Source organism: Platichthys flesus, chromosome 24, assembly GCF_949316205.1.
Source record: "Platichthys flesus chromosome 24, fPlaFle2.1, whole genome shotgun sequence".
Classification (NCBI taxonomy): Eukaryota; Metazoa; Chordata; class Actinopteri; order Pleuronectiformes; family Pleuronectidae; genus Platichthys; species Platichthys flesus.
The window spans coordinates 12,969,641-12,988,727 of NC_084968.1; the positions used below are offsets into that span (position 1 = coordinate 12,969,641).

General features: G+C 39.8%; 2 protein-coding genes and 1 long non-coding RNA gene across 6 annotated transcripts; 2 read left to right on the forward strand and 1 right to left on the reverse strand.

Annotated features, from left to right (window-relative positions):
* Positions 1 to 234: 234 nt before the first annotated feature.
* LOC133949652 (uncharacterized) lies at positions 235 to 4,818 on the forward strand. The gene is made up of 10 exons (XM_062383592.1): positions 235 to 468; positions 926 to 997; positions 1,769 to 1,914; positions 2,453 to 2,573; positions 3,098 to 3,130; positions 3,283 to 3,362; positions 3,451 to 3,544; positions 3,645 to 3,731; positions 3,912 to 4,088; positions 4,183 to 4,818. The coding sequence occupies exons 1-10, from the start codon at positions 438 to 440 to the stop codon at positions 4,335 to 4,337; spliced, it is 996 nt and encodes a 331-aa protein (XP_062239576.1). The 5' UTR covers positions 235 to 437; the 3' UTR covers positions 4,338 to 4,818.
* Positions 4,819 to 5,132: 314 nt separating this feature from the next.
* On the reverse strand, positions 5,133 to 12,351 carry LOC133949665 (uncharacterized). Of its 3 annotated transcripts, XM_062383607.1 has the most exons (6): positions 12,241 to 12,351; positions 10,252 to 10,410; positions 8,256 to 8,420; positions 7,537 to 7,592; positions 7,088 to 7,453; positions 5,133 to 6,977 (listed from the first exon to the last, which is right to left on the reverse strand). In XM_062383607.1, exons 4-6 carry the CDS (start codon positions 7,583 to 7,585, stop codon positions 6,706 to 6,708), a joined length of 687 nt encoding a protein of 228 aa, XP_062239591.1. In that variant the 5' UTR covers positions 7,586 to 7,592; positions 8,256 to 8,420; positions 10,252 to 10,410; positions 12,241 to 12,351; the 3' UTR covers positions 5,133 to 6,705. The 3 variants fall into 3 exon arrangements, 2 of the variants coding, with proteins under 2 accessions (XP_062239591.1, XP_062239592.1); XR_009920161.1 differs by lacking the exon at positions 12,241 to 12,351 and having other exon boundaries at positions 7,153 to 7,453; positions 10,252 to 11,771; XM_062383608.1 differs by lacking the exon at positions 12,241 to 12,351 and having other exon boundaries at positions 7,088 to 7,450; positions 10,252 to 11,766.
* Positions 12,352 to 15,580: 3,229 nt separating this feature from the next.
* Positions 15,581 to 19,087, forward strand: LOC133949678 (uncharacterized). Of its 2 annotated transcripts, XR_009920165.1 has the most exons (6): positions 15,581 to 15,925; positions 16,066 to 16,316; positions 16,783 to 16,877; positions 17,000 to 17,489; positions 17,574 to 17,924; positions 18,065 to 19,087. It is a non-coding gene; the product is annotated as an uncharacterized LOC133949678 (long non-coding RNA). The 2 variants fall into 2 exon arrangements; XR_009920164.1 differs by having other exon boundaries at positions 16,783 to 17,489.

Here is a 19,087-nt window from a genome sequence, read left to right on the forward strand (position 1 = left end):
GTAACATTACTTTTAGAGTCTGATGTTTTTAGAGGAAAACGAGTTTGTTGTGCATCACTGCCATAAACTGGACTAGAGCAAAGACGGAAGAAAGTTAGAGGCAGTTATAATGAAAGAGAGCTGACATGAGGGAGGAGTGGGCGAGAGGGGAGGAAAGGTAGAGAGACAATGAGCAGGTAGAGAGATAGAGAGAGAGAGAGAGAGAGAGAGAGAGAGAGAGAGAGAGAGAGAGAGAGAGCACCGAGCTGAGGACTCAGAGAGAAGAAGTGAGAACAGAGGTCGAGCAACAGGGGTCGTGGAAAAAAGGAACTAAAATTAAAAAAAAGAACTAAAAGAGAAAGTCAACAGCTTCTGCCGATGATCTTCCATCATCTCTAAGAAAGTGAACCTGAGCGAGAGAGAGAGAGAGAGAGAGAGAATAAAACGTCGGCGCCATTATGAAGCTGTGGAGTCGCCTCTGCTTCCTTGGTGAGTGGAGCTCAACCGTCGCCTGCTTTCACTCACTGACTTTTCTTTTCTTTACTCAATGTTGCTGTTAATTTTTAAGGGTTTTATTTTTGCACAAACTGTAGATTTATTGATAAGCAACAAAACACGCAGACGAGGAACTTTACATTTGGAGGCAGACGAAGAATCCCGCGCTATTTTATTAGGATTATTATAATGCTTCAATTCAAGGATCACCAACGTCAAAAGAGGTCAGAGGTCATAATATAGGGAATAATTATACTTTCACACACATATACATATATATATGTGCTTTTTTATTTATTTGTACTCTGTCCGATTTTTCCGCTAACTTCGTAAAAGTGTAACATCATCTTTAATTCTTTGTACCCCTGGTGTTTTGAGTTATGTCCCCGGATTCAACCTCTTCCCCTGACAACCTATCATCTACCTCCATCCTTCTCCGTGTCCGTCTCAGTTCTAGCAGTCTCTTCGATTTCCAGAGCACAACCCTCAACTACAGAGTCACCGCAAGACAAGGAGGATGCAGGTACTGTGTGTGTGTGTGTGTGTGTGTGTGTGTGTGTGTGTGGGGGGGTTATTGTCCTGTTCATACTCTATTGTTCTGACCTCTACGGAGCCCCTTGTCCATAGTCTATTTTCCAGACCATGGACTGTAAATAAAGATGGATGACACCTGCTCGCTTTCTCTCCACATCCAGAAATGAAGCCAAAATAGAAATGCTGCCCGTGTGGTGCAATGCAATTTGAAGTCAGCGTCTGTGGCGGTAGGGGGGGGGGGGGTATCGAGGTCCCACTGAAACCAATGTGCCCAACCAATCAGGAGGCAGCCTCAGCTGTCGGTCATGATGTCTCAGAGGTTTTTTTCTATATCATCAAGTGACAGAAACCATCTTTGACAAAAATTTATTTAACTTCTACTTTGATTTAGGGGGGTTTGGTTCACGTGCCATCTGAGAACATGGACACGGTGGGGTTTAGGCGCTACATTGGACACAACCACCAGGGGGCAATAGAGACACTTTGGCTTCACTTTTGGGAGCTGTAATGTCGTCCATCTTGAAAAACAGCCCACGGTCCTGACCTAAAGTTTCAAATATAGTATTGTCCTGTGCTGCACTTCAACGCCCGCTGCCGTGCGGTGGCTTCTCAATACTTGTGCATTGTGTGATGTATGTTGTGTAACGCCCTGTCAGACCAGGACATGTTCTACCACACTCCGACTGTCAATCAGTGGCGACAGTGTCCACAATCAAACATCTGGCTGATTTCGTGTGTGTCTTCCTTGTGACTGACTCAGGTGCCCCAGGCTCCTCGACTCCTCCCCCTCTGTCCAAGTCTTTCGATGACACAGAAAACAACTCCACCCTCTTAACGCTGCCCCCCCCATCCTCAACGAGTCATGTGTCGGAAAATGCAACAGATCCGCTTTCAACAGCGACTACGGTGAGAGATGATGCCAACCTGAGCCTCGTAATATATGAAATTTGTGGAAAAGGCCTTTAATTCATGTTTAAGTAAAAATGTCAAAGGTCTTTCGAAACATGGCAAATCGCTGCCTGTCTCCAGATAAAATAATAAATGTGGCCCACCTTGTGTTGCTGTGTGTTATTGCTGTGGTTTACTTGTGGCCCCGATGTGGTAAACAGGAGTGGAGTGTTCCATCTGCAGAACTCTACTGTCTCATCACTTGAGTCGTTTTCTGATTAAACAAACTCAAAAATCCTTCATGAAGTCTGAGATGAATTTGATTGTTGCATTTAATTTTGTGCTTCTTTACCATTTGACAAGCAGATAATCACACAATAATTATTCCAAATATCAAACAACCTTAATGGGATAACTTTATAAAAACAATATGGAAGTTTATTTTCTTGTAATTGTGGTTGTTGACCTTTGAGGCAAATCAAAGGTCAACAAATAGATGAGACAAATGTTATTCATGACAAAGCGATCTGACACCTGTCGTTGATGCTGTTCACAGACAGCCGTGGAGACAGAGCACGGCGGTGGCAGCTCATTGGCTCCCACGACGGCCTCGACCAGTAAGACGGAAGAGCCCACCACTGATCCCATGACAACAGCAAGCAGCACACCAGAGCCAGGTAGCGCAGACGGAAGCTTCTCGAGACGTGCATCTCAGTTCGTCTTCCTGTTTGTCAAACCACAGCTTTCACTTGCTCTCATTCGCTCTTCAACACATTCACACCCGTCTGCAGAGAAGTCAAACGCCCAAGTGTTCAGACAACATGCCCCAACGTGTTTGACTGGTTTCAATGGTGACACTCAAAAGGAGAGATTGAATCAGCAGCTGGGTTATTATCTGTTTCTAATTCAGTATTTGATGGTGAGGAAAAGACAGGAAATTTGTCAAAAGCAGACTTAAGCCCAGAGTTGACCTGATTTGTAACAGACGGTACAATCAGTGTAAAAACACATCCATCCAATGATGACTGTGCAAATAACTATTGTTTATGTAAACAGCAGGAGGTTAATATTGATATCTGATAATCTGTCAATCTGTATATTTGTTTTGCTCGTGTTCTCCACTGGAGGGCGCACAAAGCCACACCGTGAAATAACATAGAACTGAGTTTCTGTACAATAACCAGCTTTCTGTGTCTTGTAGTGATAGCTGGAGCCACAGGAGGTTCAACACTGGGTAAGAGGCTGTGCTGCTTCTTTATCATTTATCAACAAGAGACCATATGCTCTGGTCTTCATACTTTATACTTTGTTTTTATCAACACAAATACTTCCTATATAATTCACAACTGGTTATACATGTGTTTGTGTCTCTACCTCTTCCTCCAGGTTATGTGATGATGGTGTTTATCTTTGTGGTGATCATTGCTCTGTGTGTCATCCTCTTCTTTCTCAGGAGAGCGTCCAGGGTAGGAGAACGGCTTATAGTTATTTTTATTTGTGTATTTCTCACACTATTGATTTGCATTTTATTTTTTTGTTTATTTGTTTGTCCAGACGTACTCGTTTGACCTCCAGTTCCCAAATCCCATCATTAATCAGTTCAGCGAACCCATCGGCACCTTTGAACCAGTCTACCTCGATGACCTAGGTGTGTGGGGGTGTGTGTGTGTATGTTTGTGTTTAAATTCACATGACTGTGTAAGACTATCCTGACTTATGTGCTTTTGTTTGTGTGCGTTGTATCTCAGCCCCAAATGATCGAGTGGCCACCAGTGAACCTCCAGTAGCCAACGGCACAAGTCTGTCGGAGGAAAAAGGCTCCATCGTAGAGAACGGTACAAAATCAAGATAAGAATCCGATGTTTATTAACATGAAGTGATTAGAATAGAAGAATCTGTTGACTTCCGACCACATGTTGAACACAAGGGGAAATTATATAAACTTGGCCAATAGCTGAGCTCCATTTGAAAAGGGTTTGACCTGTCTTCTGCTCCTCTGTATGGTCCTTCTCCAGCTCCACAGGAACAACCACGGGCCAACGGTCTGGAGACGTCCTCACTGAGCTGTGACACCAGCCCCCCCCCGGGCGAGGACCCTGCAGCCGACAAGACCTCGGAGCCCCCGGGCAGCACAAACCTGTTCTTCGAGGACACAGGAGAGACGCAGCAGAACGAAAACAACAACAATCCCTGTGAGGATCTGAAGTTTGAATCCAGAGTGTTTTTCCTCCCTCATGGTCCAGACACGTTTTCATTGTCTTTTCCCTTTTCTCCTGTCTTCATCAGCGGTTTGTTCCAGTGACCCATTCGTTGAAATAAACCTGGACGACCCAGGGTACTGGTGCGATCAGCTCCTCAACTCTCCTGAAGCCACCTCCTCTGTCCTCCCCTTCTCTCCTTTCTCCTTCTCCTCCTCTTCCTCCTCCTCATCCTCCTCTTAGCACCTTCAGAAACCACCTCGACACCAACATGGAGACTTTCAAACACCAGGACACCAGCAACTTTCATCTCTTTACCTCATGTCCGCCACCAGCTGGCAGGGGACTAGCCTGCAAACTGTTCATCATGCTTTACCTAAGTAATCCATTCATCCAAACTGACATAGGAATATATAAGTTGTATAGTTTCACAGGAAGATAAGAAAGTGACAAGTCATAGTTAAAACAAAGTGTTCTTTTCTAATTGTTTGTGTAACGAATCCTCATCTGGACTTTTAATTCTGCAAAAAAAAATGAATCAGGTTTTAAAATGGCAGCTTTGTCTGTACACGTGGTAACAACACTGCACAGACCCTCCAGATGTTTAAAGTCCTGATGAAAACTTATTTTTTAATGCCTTCTTTTATTCATTCTGCCTGTTTCCCCCCCCTTCCAGAACATTCAGAAAGTATTCACAGCCAATAAATACTCATAACAAAATAAATGTATGTTTTCCCTCATCTATAACCCACATCAACAAAGCTAAAACATAATTAAATACATATTTTGTAATGTCTAAGTTTTGTATTCCATCAATTCCCTTCAAAATCGCCTGAAAACCTCTGGCTGTATATTTTGTTGATATATGCTTGTGATTGTGGGATCAGGGGCGGAGTCATCCACCTTAAATATCATTGAAAAGATAAGGAATAATCATTTGAAACAGTAAAACAACATGAACTGAAGGAATGTTTATTAATTACAAATGCAAAATAAAGCATTCTTAAGCTTTAAAATGAGTAAATGTTGAGCTTTTTTTTTCAGAAACAGAATACACTTTAACAGTTTGGATACATAGACAGATTTTTAATGTTTATCTGAACAAACAAGTTGTATTTGTATGGCCCATATTTCAAAATCACAGTTTGGCTCATAGGGCTTAACAAGGTGTGACTTACCCTGTTCTTAACCCTCAACAAGAGTCAAACTAACAGTTAACAGAGGAAAGATAAGTAGAAACCTCAGTAAGAGTCACTTAATGCAAAATATGCTGCATGTAACTGAACACATCAACAAAACAAAAGATCTTTTCAACACGTATTAGAAGAAACAGTTTGTAACATGAGGGACAACTGTGTCATGCTTTAAAGGGATAGTTCACCCAAAAATTTGAAACGGTGTCGTCTACACTGTGTTTTATCCTAAATGTCCTCTGGTGTCTTCCAGGTGAAGTCAGTCACAACTTGTGTTGAACTTCTAGGATTAAAACTCGGTGTGAACGACCTCGTTTCAAGTCGAATTTGAACGTCGGGGCTTACAGACACTTGGATGACACCACACGAGCAGCATGGAGGCAAGTTATGTTGTTTTTCTGTTGTTCTATCACGTCTGAAAATAAGTCTCCAATATCTCCAGTTGTATTGGATCCGGCTGCTTCTCTATTTACCCCAGAAATGTGTTGTGGACTCAAACACTTCACCCCCCCTAGTGGTGAGTAGATAATAAGTGAATTATCCTTTTTGGGTGAACAATCCCTTTAAAGTATGATCTGCCACCCCTCTGATGCCATGTTTGCTACATATGGTATGATCCAGTGGCAGCTGGTTCATACGGGGCACTGGGGCACCACCCCCTCCAACATCCTGAGACAAACAAACTATATTGACATAGTTCAATTATATAATATTAGCTTATTCGTACAGTTTTCCTGGTAGACAGTAAGAACCTGTGAGCCTTCAACATAAGTTGTCTTCAGATTGTATTTGGTTAGTTTCTGTAGGTACAGATTACCTGGTGCAGGATGCCGGCTGAACCAAAGTGAATCTGGTTCCTGATACTTTTAACAACCATGTGACCTGAGGCTGCTCTTTAATTGGATGTGTAGATTTCAGGGCGTCCTGTGCTGCGGACACTCCCACTCTTAATTACAGCCAATACATTTTATCACCGGTAACTATATTGACCACTAGTTAAAATAATGTATCCATCTATGAATTGGTAAAGCCTGGGTCCATCATTTCTGTAATATTTGTTTTAATTGTGGAAGCAAGGATACTGGTCTGTAGTTTATCTGCAGGTTTATAAAGTGAAATCACTTTGTCTGTTTTCATCCTTTCAGGAAATCCTGCTGTTGAAAATGATAGATTTTATTACACTATTTATTGTATTACTTATATTATTATATTTATTATATTATTTAGCCTTAATATTGTTTTTGATTTAGTAATCACTGTAGTGTTAATGTTTATTTCTTCCTTAAAGATTTCAGTTAATTAGTTCATCGGTCACCCTGTGGTTCTCCCAGCTGCTACTATGAGTCTGAACTCTCCTGTTGATTGGGACCCTTCTACTGGTTTTATCAAACCCAATGTGGGAGGAGGCCGGAGCAGGATCACAGACCAACAGGGTGAAGAGACGTAGAGGCAGAGAGAAGACCACACTCTGGGTGACCGACCTTTTCTCTCGCTAGGTGCTCTTCTGTCTCACTAATAGATGTTTTGGAAGCAGAGCGGCGTTTGACCAGTAGAGCTGCTGTAATCACAACTGTTGTGAGAACTAGAACTAGAACAGCTGCAGCCACACACAGTGGGATGAACAGTTCCATCTCTCCCTCTGGTTGTGAAGTCACAGTTGGTCTCTCGGCTTTGGGCTGATCAGCGGCCTCTGTAAATAAAGGTGATCAGTGAGTTTATAGAAAGATCATCAGTGATTATATATAAAGAAGATCATAGTGTTCTGTTACTGCTCTACTGAGTTCTACTAAAACAACGTACTGATGACGACCAGTTGACATTTCCCATAGTTTCCATCATGATCCCTGTTGACTTCACACACGTACTGGCCTGAGTCTTCACTCCTGATTCTGGACACATGAAGTCTGAGGCGTCCTTCTCTGAGGACCTCTTCATCACACTGGACTCGTCCTGAAAACTGCTGATCCTGAGACCCTTGGACCTCGATGCCCTTGTGCAGGTGATACAGGATCTTTGAGTCTCTCCGGTTGACCGTCTGATCACAGATGATAGAGAGAGCGTTGGAGGATCTTGGGGTTTCAGCTGTGAAGGTCCATTCCAAAGTTACGTTTTTGTCAACCTCTGCCTGATAGCGAGGCTGCTTCACATTGACAACTAATGTTCCTGCTGAGAGGACACAGGGAAAAGTGAGGAGCTGAACTATCTGCTCATTTTAGTTTATGGGCGATGAAGTGAAGGTGAGAACTTACCACAGACACAGGAGGTCAGGATTATGCTCAGCAGGATCCAGGGGATCATCCTGCCTCTGTGAGAGGACACAGAGATTCAGACTGATATCAACGAGTCATTTGATTCAGGTGTTTAGAAACTTGTCGTGGCAAGTTTGGAAAACCGATCGTTTCCAGTAAGATGAAGAAAGTAGTTCTTCCTGTTCTGCTAATCTGTTAATCAAATGATTGTTCTTCATGTTTGCTCAGGTCAAGGCCCGTCAGCTGTATCACACGTCACATTTCAATAACAAGTCTATTCAAAGTGCTGTTACATCAAATATAAAAGACACCATGAGAAACTGTAGACGCAGCATAAGCTCATACAATAACATACACATTAAAAAAAGACATTAAAAGAGTTAAATAGAGAGGAGAAGAATGTAAAAGTAAGAGAAGAGAAGATGCTTTGAGAGAAGTTGAATCATTGTTTGTGTTTCGTCTCTTTGGAGTTCAGAGTTTTCTTAAAGCAGAATTCTGTTTCTGGGTTTGTTCTTTGTAACTTCCACAGTTTCCTTGATCAGATTGATCCGATCGAAACGTTCAAATATGAGACGAGTAAAGTCAAAAACAATTCAATAAAAGACACATTAACAATTCAAGAAGTGACACAGATTACTTTGGTCTTCAGTGTTTGTCTACAATGAAAAACACAAACTAAGGTTTAACACAATGACAGAAAAGAGTATTAATGTACACACCTCCAGTTTTGTATCCTCTCTGTGGGGAATAAAACCCTCAGAAAAAAAAATCCTGGAACAGCTGCTTTAATACTTCGTGTCACCGCCCCTCGGGACCGGTCTGTCCTGTTCACCTCTCCCACAGTTTTGTGTTGACACGGTGAAGCTGGTGCTGTGGAAAGTATGCTTTTTCGTAAAAGTAAAAGTAAAAGTTAATTTTCTTGCTTTGAACTTAATCAACTGTTGTGTCAAAACAAATTGAATCAGGTAGAAAAACTTATATCATACATGTTGGTGAACTTCCAACATATAAAACCATGTGATTGATGCTAGCTGAAGATTAGCCTGAATTGCTAAGAGATGTTGTTTTTCTAAAACAGTGGCTGTGGGGTAAAGTGAGACATGAAGCACAAGTTAAGTTTAGTCTTAAACATATTTTAGTGTAATATGACATTACATATGTTTTATTTTTAATGTCATAAACATTGTAGAAAAGCCATCATGCCAACAAACATACACCAGGAAGACAACCTGGGGCCAAACACCCCTCGCAGAGATGGAGAGTGCAGAAATATTGATAAGACAACCATCAAAAGATTCATAAAGAAAAAAGAGAAAGGGAAAGTAAAATCAGTGGCCTGGAATGCAGTAGCTGAGGTAAAGAGAATATTCACAGATGAGATGGAGGAGGAGCTTGTCAAACACTGGCATTTGAATACGCAGAGAAAAACAAATCCCTGTCCCTGCCAATTGGACAGAGAAACAATGTGCCGGTAAGCTAGGGTGTGCAAGAGATCACATGAATAATTATAATCATAAATGTGCTTAATTGACCAATCCCCATGATTCTGTTACTAGTCCGATATTAGTGGTTGTCAATGTAGCTGTCGGGATTTTAACTATTACAACATGTGTTGTTATGGTAGTTTTAAAGTGGAAAAAGTAAGTGGACCACTTTTTTTAAAACAATCATATTTTCACTGCCCTTTGTCCTGAAGACATTCTGATCATTTCCATTTCTAGAAAACATCCTGAATTAATGGCAATGTCTAAATTTTACTGATCAAACTCTCCTCGTTCGTTGTGTGTGTTTAATGTCTCACAAAAAAAAAGGGTTTTTGTTGTGTGTGTTTTTGAAAGATAACAAACCGGAATGAAAACCGGCCAAAATGAAATAGGAGTAACGAGGCTATTTTTAAAATGTAAGGAGTAGAAAGTACAGATATTTGCGTGAAAATGTAAGGAGTAGAAGTAAAAAGTCGTCTGAAAAATAAATACTCCAGTAAAGTATAGATACCAAAAATGTCTACTTAAGTAAGGTAACAAAGTATTTCGTTACTTGACACCTCTACCTCTGTGAGAGGACACAGAGATTCAGACTGATATCAACGAGTCATTTGATTCAGGTGTTTAGAAACTTGTCGTGGCAAGTTTGGAAAACCGATCGTTTCCAGTAAGATGAAGAAAGTAGTTCTTCCTGTTCTGCTCATCTGTTAATCAAATGATTGTTCCTCATGTTTGCTCAGGTGAAGGCGTGTCAGCTGTATCACACGTCACATTTCAATAACAAGTCTGTTCAAAGTGCTGTTACATCAAATATAAAAGACACCAGGAGAAACTGTAAAAGCAACATAAGCTCATATAAAAACAGAAGCATTTAAATGGACATTAAAAGAGTTGAATCAAGAGGAGAATAATGTAAAAGTAAGAGAAGAGAAAAATGCTACGAGAGAAGTTGAATCATTGTTTGTGTTTCGTCTCTTTAGAGTTCAGAGTTTTCTTAAAGCAGAATTCTGTTTCTGGGTTTGTTCTTTTTAACTTCGACAGTTTCCTTGATCAGATTGATCCGAGTGAAATGTTCAAATATGAGACGAGCAAAGTCAAAAACAATTCAATAAAAGACACATTAACAATTCAAGAAGTGACACAGATTTCTTTGGTCTTCAGCGTTTGTCTTCAATGAAAAACACAAACTAAGGTTTAACACAATGACAGAAAAGAGTATAAATATACACACCTTATTTTGTGTGTCTTCTCTGCAGGGAATAAAACCTCTCTGGGACTAAGCAGCTCAGCTTTTATACTTCGTGTCACCGCCCCTCGGGACCGGTCTGTCCTGTTCACCTCTCCCAGAGTTTTGTGTTGACACGGTGAAGCTGGTGCTGTGGAAAGTATGCTTTTTCGTAAAAGTAAAAGTAAAAGTTAATTTTCTTGCTTTGAACTTAATCAACTGTTGTGTCAAAACAAATTGAATCAGGTAGAAAAACTTATATCATACATGTTGGTGAACTTCCAACATATAAAACCATGTGATTGATGCTAGCTGAAGATTAGCCTGAATTGCTAAGAGATGTTGTTTTTCTAAAACAGTGGCTGTGGGGTAAAGTGAGACATGAAGCACAAGTTAAGTTTAGTCTTAAACATATTTTAGTGTAATATGACATTACATATGTTTTATTTTTAATGTCATAAACATTGTAGAAAAGCCATCATGCCAACAAACATACACCAGGAAGACAACCTGGGGCCAAACACCCCTCGCAGAGATGGAGAGTGCAGAAATATTGATAAGACAACCATCAAAAGATTCATAAAGAAAAAAGAGAAAGGGAAAGTAAAATCAGTGGCCTGGGGTGCAGTAGCTGAGGTAAAGAGAATATTCACAGATGAGATGGAGGAGGAGCTTGTCAAACACTGGCATTTGAATACGCAGAGAAAAACAAATCCCTGTCCCTGCCAATTGGACAGAGAAACAATGTGCCGGTAAGCTAGGGTGTGCAAGAGATCACATGAATAATTATAATCATAAATGTGCTTAATTGACCAACCCCCATGATTCTGTTACTAGTCCGATATTAGTGGTTGTCAATGTAGCTGTCGGGATTTTAACTATTACAACATGTGTTGTTATGGTAGTTTTAAAGTGGAAAAAGTAAGTGGACCACTTTTTTTAAAACAATCATATTTTCACTGCCCTTTGTCCTGAAGACATTCTGATCATTTCCATTTCTAGAAAACATCCTGAATTAATGGCAATGTCTAAATTTTACTGATCAAACTCTCCTCGTTCGTTGTGTGTGTTTAATGTCTCACAAAAAAAAAGGGTTTTTGTTGTGTGTGTTTTTGAAAGATAACAAACCGGAATGAAAACAGGCCAAAATGAAATAGGAGTAACGAGGCTATTTTTAAAATGTAAGGAGTAGAAAGTACAGATATTTGCGTGAAAATGTAAGGAGTAGAAGTAAAAAGTCGTCTGAATAATAAATACTCCAGTAAAGTATAGATACCAAAAATGTCTACTTAAGTAAGGTAACAAAGTATTTCGTTACTTGACACCTCTACCTCTGTGAGAGGACACAGAGATTCAGACTGATATCAACGAGTCATTTGATTCAGGTGTTTAGAAACTTGTCGTGGCAAGTTTGGAAAACCGATCGTTTCCAGTAAGATGAAGAAAGTAGTTCTTCCTGTTCTGCTCATCTGTTAATCAAATGATTGTTCCTCATGTTTGCTCAGGTGAAGGCGTGTCAGCTGTATCACAGGTCATATTTCACTAACAAGTCTATTCAAAGTGCTGTTACATAAAATATAAAAGACACCAGGAGAAACTGTAAAAGCAACATAATCTCATATAAAAACAGAAGCATTTAAATGGACATTAAAAGAGTTGAATCAAGAGGAGATAATGTAAAAGTAAGAGAAGAGAAAAATGCTACGAGAGAAGTTGAATCATTGTTTGTGTTTCGTCTCTTTGGAGTTCAGAGTTTTCTTAAAGCAGAATTCTGTTACTGGGTTTGTTCTTTGTAACTTCGACAGTTTCCTTGATCAGATTGATCCGATCGAAATGTTAAAATATGAGACGAGCAAAGTCAAAGACAATTCAATAAAAGACACATTAACAAATCAAGAAGTGACACAGATTTCTTTGGTCTTCAGCGTTTGTCTTCGATGAAAAACACAAACTAAGGTTTAACACAATGACAGAAAAGAGTATAAATATACACACCTTATTTTGTGTGTCTTCTCTGCAGGGAATAAAACATCTCTGGCACACAGCAGTTTTATACTTCTATGTCACCGCCCCCTCTGGAGCCGGTCCGTCCTGTTCACACATAACTTCTAAGGAAACATTTGTTTAAGTGAAAACAAAGGTAGGTTCTTTACCCTTCTAGTTGAAACCCGAGTGAGATCAACCATCACATCCCATCAGTTGTGAGTCAGAGTTTTGTGTTGACGCAGTTCAAAGTGAAACTGATTAAAAGAATATTTCCACTGCTTCATGAATCAGCATGAATAAAGGAACATATATCTAGAACTAGATTTGATCTGTGAGGTAAGAACTGCGTGGAGCATTAGACAGAAAACAAATGGTTCATCTGATTGTGGTGGCCTCACCTCTTGACCACTATATACATACTGATAAATAGACTCTCTGAAGTTATAATTTTTTTTAAGTCTTCAAACCTTAAATTAATAATGTATTATCTTTTTACAATGATTTACTTTAACTGATCCTTGTGAACATGAGACAAAATAAGAAAATTTGTTTTTTTAACTATTGGTTTATTGAGTTTTCAACATAATGGTACACATAACTTAACATAGTAAAAATATACATACTTTGATAATCTGTTCAGTCTGTTTCTATTTGTATTCACTCCTGTAGGTTTTCCCCACACACCTGTAACTTGTTTGTAATGGGCGTGCCAAACATAACTTGTGTTTCCTTTTAACTTGTTCATTTACTGTGACATCCAGGGCGCGCCAAATTCCACTGTTTAACGCGGCAGCAAAGTGAATGTTAGAATTACAGAGACAGAAGTCTTGTGAGCCACACCCCAGAGCTCAACGTGCTGCGTTTTACACTTCTGTGTTTTTACTGTTTCACTAACCAAACTGTTAACCAGGACTCTGCCATTTATTCCCCTCTCCCTTGTCCCCTGTGTTCTATACAGAAGGTTTTGCTACCCCTGTAATTTCACATTATTTTTTCTGCATGTGACACAGACCCACTATCAGGAAGAGGAGGACGACAGTGTCATTCTGGAATGGACGTTCACAACCAGAAGTGACAAATCCCTGTTCTTTGTAACGTCGACAGTTTCCTTGATCAGATTGATCCGATCGAAATGTTCAAATATGAGACGAGCAAAGTCAAAGACGATTCAATAAAAGACACATTAACAAATCAAGAAGTGACACAGATTTCTTTGGTCTTCAGCGTTTGTCTTCAATGAAAAACACAAACTAAGGTTTAACATAATGACAAAAAAGAATATAAATATAAACACCTTACTTTTGGTTCAAAGTTGAAACTGATTAAAAGAGTATTTCCACTGCTTCATGAATCAGCTTGGATGAAGGCATTTATATCTAGAACTAGAATTTATCTGTGAGGTAAGAACTGCGTGGAGCATTAGACAGAAAACAAATGGTTCATCTGATTGTGGTGGCCTCACCTCTTGACCACTATATACATACTGATAAATAGACTCTCTGAAGTTATAATTTTTTTTAAGTCTTCAAACCTTAAATGAATAATTTATTATCTTTTTACAATGATTTACTTTAACTGATACAATGATATAAAATAAGAAAATTGTGCTTCCATTAAACACACAAATTAATTGTCATTGTCACACCTGAGCCCAGGTATGTATCTGACAGACTATGCTCTTTCAGGAGGAATGTGTCACCTGGGCATACTTGGTATGTCATGAACTGTATCTCAACATGCACTTCTCATTGGTCAACCCTTCAGCATCTGCAGCACGTGTATGTGTCTGACCTACCACTGCAGACACATACAGTTGCAGACACACAGAACAACTACTACGCTGGTGAACAACTACTACGCTGGTGAACGAGGTTTGTATTTTATTTTATCTCTATATAGCGCTTTTCTAGTCTTGATGACCACTCAAAGCTCTTTACAGTACATTCACACACACAGTCATACACTCATACAGTGCGTCAATTAGCAGCACTTTGTTCTATGAGGATTAAGGGTTCAGCATCTTGCCCATGGGGAAGACTGGGAATTGAACTGCCGACCTTCAGGTTGCAGGACCACCGCTCTATCCCTCAGCCACAGCCGCTGCACACACTGTCACGTGTGTGCGCCGTGTCGCTGCAGACATGCCTCATAGAGAGGAACTTCCCCTCAACAGCAAATTGTAGCTTTAACTTGCAGCCTGGTTCAAAAAAACGGTTTTAGTCTCAATCACTAAGTTCTTCCTTCGTGACAACTGTGACTCACTCGTTTAAATTATAAAGAGGTTTGAAATTATGAATAGTTATCTCTTGATGGACAGGTGAAGTCACTGTTAACTCGTCGCTCCAGCTGTTAGCCTGGTGCCTGCTCGTCCCCCGTGATGGACCCGGACATGGGTGGGAATGGACAGCCTGCTGTGAAACGAGTGCACAGTCAGTGGAGAAGTTGTGTTCAGGGACAGGGTTAGCCTGTTAGCTGGTTCAGTAGAGTTGGAAAGATTTTCACAGATTCGGATTTCCTGGATCAATAAATCAGAAAGAAAATGACGAGTGTGCAGGGACCGTCCACAAAGTGCAACAACGAAAAAAGATATTACAAAACTATTCAATAACCTCACTGTAATACTGTATATTATCAACAAGATCATGGCACAGGTCCAGGGTCTCCTGCTGGCTATGCAGCACTACTTAGTTCGGGAAAATGTGGTTTTGTATAATTTTTTGGTAAATAGGTTTTATTACAAATATTCAATAACTGTAGTTGATGATGTGACCCGACCTTATGCATAATATATTTTTTCTAAATTAAACACTGTGGCATACTCAGCAGATAACCCTGGACCTGGGACATGATATTAAGGAGAATACACTGTAATAGTTATTGAAAAGTTTTTGTAATATCTTTTTAGGTGTTGCACTTTGTGGACGGTCCCTGCGCACTCGTTTCACAGCAGGCTTCACACAGTTGTGCTTTAGCGTTCCTATTCGAAGCGAGGTACAATTTCGTTTTTACTGTTTCACAAACCAAACTGTAAACCAGGACTCTGCCATCTATTTCCCTCTCCCTTGTCCCCTGTGTTCTATACAGAAGGTTACCTACCCCTGTATTTCACATTATACCACAGTTTGTATATTGGTTGGTTGGTTAACTGAGCTCATGAGTTCATGAGTCTTCACCTCTGTGTCCTCTCACAGAGAGAAGATGATCCGGATCCTGCTGCTCATCATCCTGATCTCCTGTGTCTGTGGTAAGTTCTCACCTTCACTTCATCGTCCATAAACTAAAATAATCAGAAAGTTCAGGTCCTCACTTTCCCTCTTTGTCTCCTCAGCAGGAACTTATTTTTTGAAAGTGAAACAGACCAAGTATCAGGCAGAGGAGGACGACAACATCACTCTGGAATGGACGTTCACAACCAGAAGTGACAAATCTCCTAACCTACTTATGATCTTGTGTAAACTAATAACAGACCTCAGAGTGTCCTTCATGTATTGACTACATCACAGTGTTGAGGTTCCAGAGTCTCAAGATGAACAGTTTTCAGGACGAGTCCAGTGTGACAGAGACGTCCTCAGAGAAGAAGGACGACTCAGACTTCATGTGTCCAGACTCAGGACTGAAGACTCAGGCCGGTACAAATGTGTTGTGAGGACAGAATCTGACCTGAGTGCAGATCAATGCTGGCTCAATGTCACTGGTAAGTGGATTCAGTAGAGTTCAGTATTTGGTAAGATTGACATTCATGAGCACAGGAAAATAAACTGCAACTGAAAACAGATAATTAGGTTCAAGTCTGAATTGGCCACATTTTAATTTTGCACTTTCTTTCCTTTACAGCCTCTGTTGCTCAGGAACAACATACGACTCCAACTGTGAACCCAGAGCCACAGGATCAGGAAAGGTTCTACATCGCACTTGGTGCAAAAAGAGAAGATGTTATGAGAGAAGATGAATCGTTGTTTGGGTTTCGTCTCTTTAGAGTTCAGAGTTTTCCTAAAGTAGAATTCTGTTACTGGTTTTGTTCTTTGTAACTTCGACAGTTTCCTTGATCTTGGTCTTCAGCGTTTGTCTTCAATGAAAAACACAAAGTAAGGATTAACACAATGACAGAAAAGAGTATAAATATACACACCTTACTTTTTGTTCAAAGTTGAAACTGGTTAAACGAGTATTTTCACTGCTTCATGAATCAGCATGAATGAAGGAATATAAATCTAGAACTAGATTTAATCTGTGAGGTAAGAACTGAGTGGAGCATCAGACAGAGGACAAATCTGATTGTGGTGGCCTCTCCTCTGGACCACTATGTACAGACTGATAAATAGACGTTCTGAAGTATTCAAACCTTAAATGAATAGTTTATTATCTTTTTACAATGATTTACTTTAACTGATGTGATCTGAACTTTATTGTCATTGCACAGTACAAGTACAATGAAATGCAGTTTAGCATCTAGCCAGAAGGCAGTAATCCTGGCTAACCAATAAATAGGAAGGAGTTGATGAGAGGAACGATTGAACTTTGAGACCAGCTATTTATAAAGTCGATCTTCAGCCCTTAGTGTTGCTGCTTGCCCAGGAGAAGACGCCCTGCCACTGCAGACACACACAGCTCCAACTGAGACAGCGGGACGAAAAACTTCAACGCAGGTAAACTGAGTGTGTAGCAGAGTGCACTTTATTTGACGTATTTCTCTATGTCCTTCTTTTGTACTTCTGTCCACCTGTTCTATGAGTCTTAACTCTTCTGTTGTTTCGGATCCATTTACAAGTTTTATCCAACCCAATGTGGGAGGAGGCCGGAGCAGGATCACAGTCCAACAGGGTAAAGAGACGTAGTGTCAGAGAGAAGTCCACACTTTGAAGTATTTCTCTATGTCAAATTTCTTTTGTACTTCTGTCCACCTGGAGTAACGTGTAGGTGTGTGTGTGACAAAACAAAGTATTAAAAAAAAGCTCAGATAAACAACAGTTCAGATATCTGAACTCATTTGGCAGCAAGGTGAGAAAGAGCCTCAGTTCGTGACTGAGAACATGAAGCACCTGGGGTAAGAACTAAAAAGGCAAACTCCTCTTCTGGCGTTGAGAAAGGAGTCAGCCGCCTTCTCCTAGTGGTTTTACCCACGTTTAAAAAACCTGTGTATACCAACTAATTCTGGTTAAAGGTATAACTGAGCTCATGAGTCTTCACCTCTGTGTCCTCTCACAGAGAGAAGATGATCCAGATCCTGCTGCTCATCATCCTGATCTCCTGTGTCTGTGGTAAGTTCTCACCTTCACTTCATCCTCCATAAACTAAAATAATCAGAAAGTTCAGGTCCTCACTTTCCCTCTTTGTCTCCTCAGCAGGAACATTAGTTGTGAATGTGACACAGACCCACTATCAGGCAGAGGAGAACGACAATGTCACTCTGGAATGGACGTTCACATCCACCAAATTAGTCTTTATCATCTGTAAACTAATAACAGACCTCAGAGTCTCTATCGTGTATCATCTACATGAAGGGGTTGAGATACCGGAGTCTCAGGATGAACAGTTTTCAGGACGAGTCCAGTGGGACAGAGACGTCCTCAGAGAAGAAGGACGACTCAGACTTCATGTGTCCAGACTCAGGACTGAAGACTCAGGCCGGTACAAGTGTGTAGTGAGGACAGAATCTGACCTGAGTGCAGATCAATGCTGGCTCCATGTCACTGGTAAGTGGATTCACTAGAGTTCAGTATTTGATAAGATTGTCGTTCATGAGCACAGGAAAATATACTGCAACTGAAAACAGATAATTAGGTTCAAGTCTGAATTGGCCACATTTTAATTTAGCACTTTCTTTCCTTTACAGCCTCTGTTGCTCAGGAACAACGTATGACTCCAACTGAGAACCCAGAACTTAATGGTCAGGAAAGGTTCTACGTCTTCTATTGTATAGTAATAATATACGTCGTAATCTTTATAGCAATAATAGTATGTATAATAGCACCACCAGAATCAGCAATAATCAAAGTAGTTTATCCAGTGATAAAAGTATTACACATCCTAACATTAATATATTCATATTTATTCCTGCTACTGCTTTTACCAGTAATAGTAATAGGACAGGGAATACAAGTAGTAGTAAATAAACTAGCATTAGAAATTTGGCATATGTGCTGTAGAAGGACATTTACGTCAGTGTCTCAGGTTGAGATTCTATAAGCAGATAAAATTTCCTGTATAAAATGTATTCACAAATATGCAAAATAGTAATTTCCTTTTTTTTAACATGTTGCTGCATTTTGTTGTTTTATTTATACAAATGTTATCTTACCAATACAAATATCCAAGTACACTAAATATATCTCTACATCTGTCTTTACACTTTTTTTGAAACGGGTCAAATAAAACACACAATCTCAACTTCTCATTCATTCAGAGTTAATCTGAGTGTTTTACAGCTATTGACTAATAAACATTTCCTGGGATTATTTCCCTTTTTTAAATCTTACTTTATAAATCAGTGTAACACTGAAAAAAACACTTTAGTTACACTAAAAAATGAAATAGTATTTAAATTAAACTTGCTGATAGCACTTTGTAGTTTGTCTTTCTTGAAGAAAATGGTACTTTCTGCATTCTTGTTGTTCCCTCATGGTAGATGCACTTATTGTGAGTCGCTTTTGATAAAAGCTTCAGCTAAATGAAATGTAACGTAAATACATGAGCTGAGCTACTTTTTACATTTTAAAACAAATTCAGAGTACAAACTCTGGACTTTAACAACATTTAATAGAATTTATTTGTATGTATGTAACCAGCTTGTATTACCAGGACAAAAATGTTCAAAATGCAATGCACTGGAGCTGTTCAAGTCAAATAAAGTTATATT

Bases quoted from the DNA above. Each gene is read 5' to 3' on its own strand.
- LOC133949665 (XM_062383607.1), bottom strand. From the start codon at position 7,585: ATGATCCCCTGGATCCTGCTGAGCATAATCCTGACCTCCTGTGTCTGT. The intron at 7,454-7,536 runs GTAAGTTCTCAC...GTGTCCTCTCAG, and splicing joins CCTGACCTCCTGTGTCTGTG to CAGGAACATTAGTTGTCAAT. The intron at 6,978-7,087 runs GTACGTTGTTTT...CTTTATTTACAG, and splicing joins ATGTCAACTGGTCGTCATCA to AGGCCGCTGATCAGCCCAAA.
- LOC133949652 (XM_062383592.1), top strand. From the start codon at position 438: ATGAAGCTGTGGAGTCGCCTCTGCTTCCTTG. The intron at 469-925 runs GTGAGTGGAGCT...TGTCCGTCTCAG, and splicing joins GAGTCGCCTCTGCTTCCTTG to TTCTAGCAGTCTCTTCGATT. The intron at 3,131-3,282 runs GTAAGAGGCTGT...CTCTTCCTCCAG, and splicing joins CACAGGAGGTTCAACACTGG to GTTATGTGATGATGGTGTTT.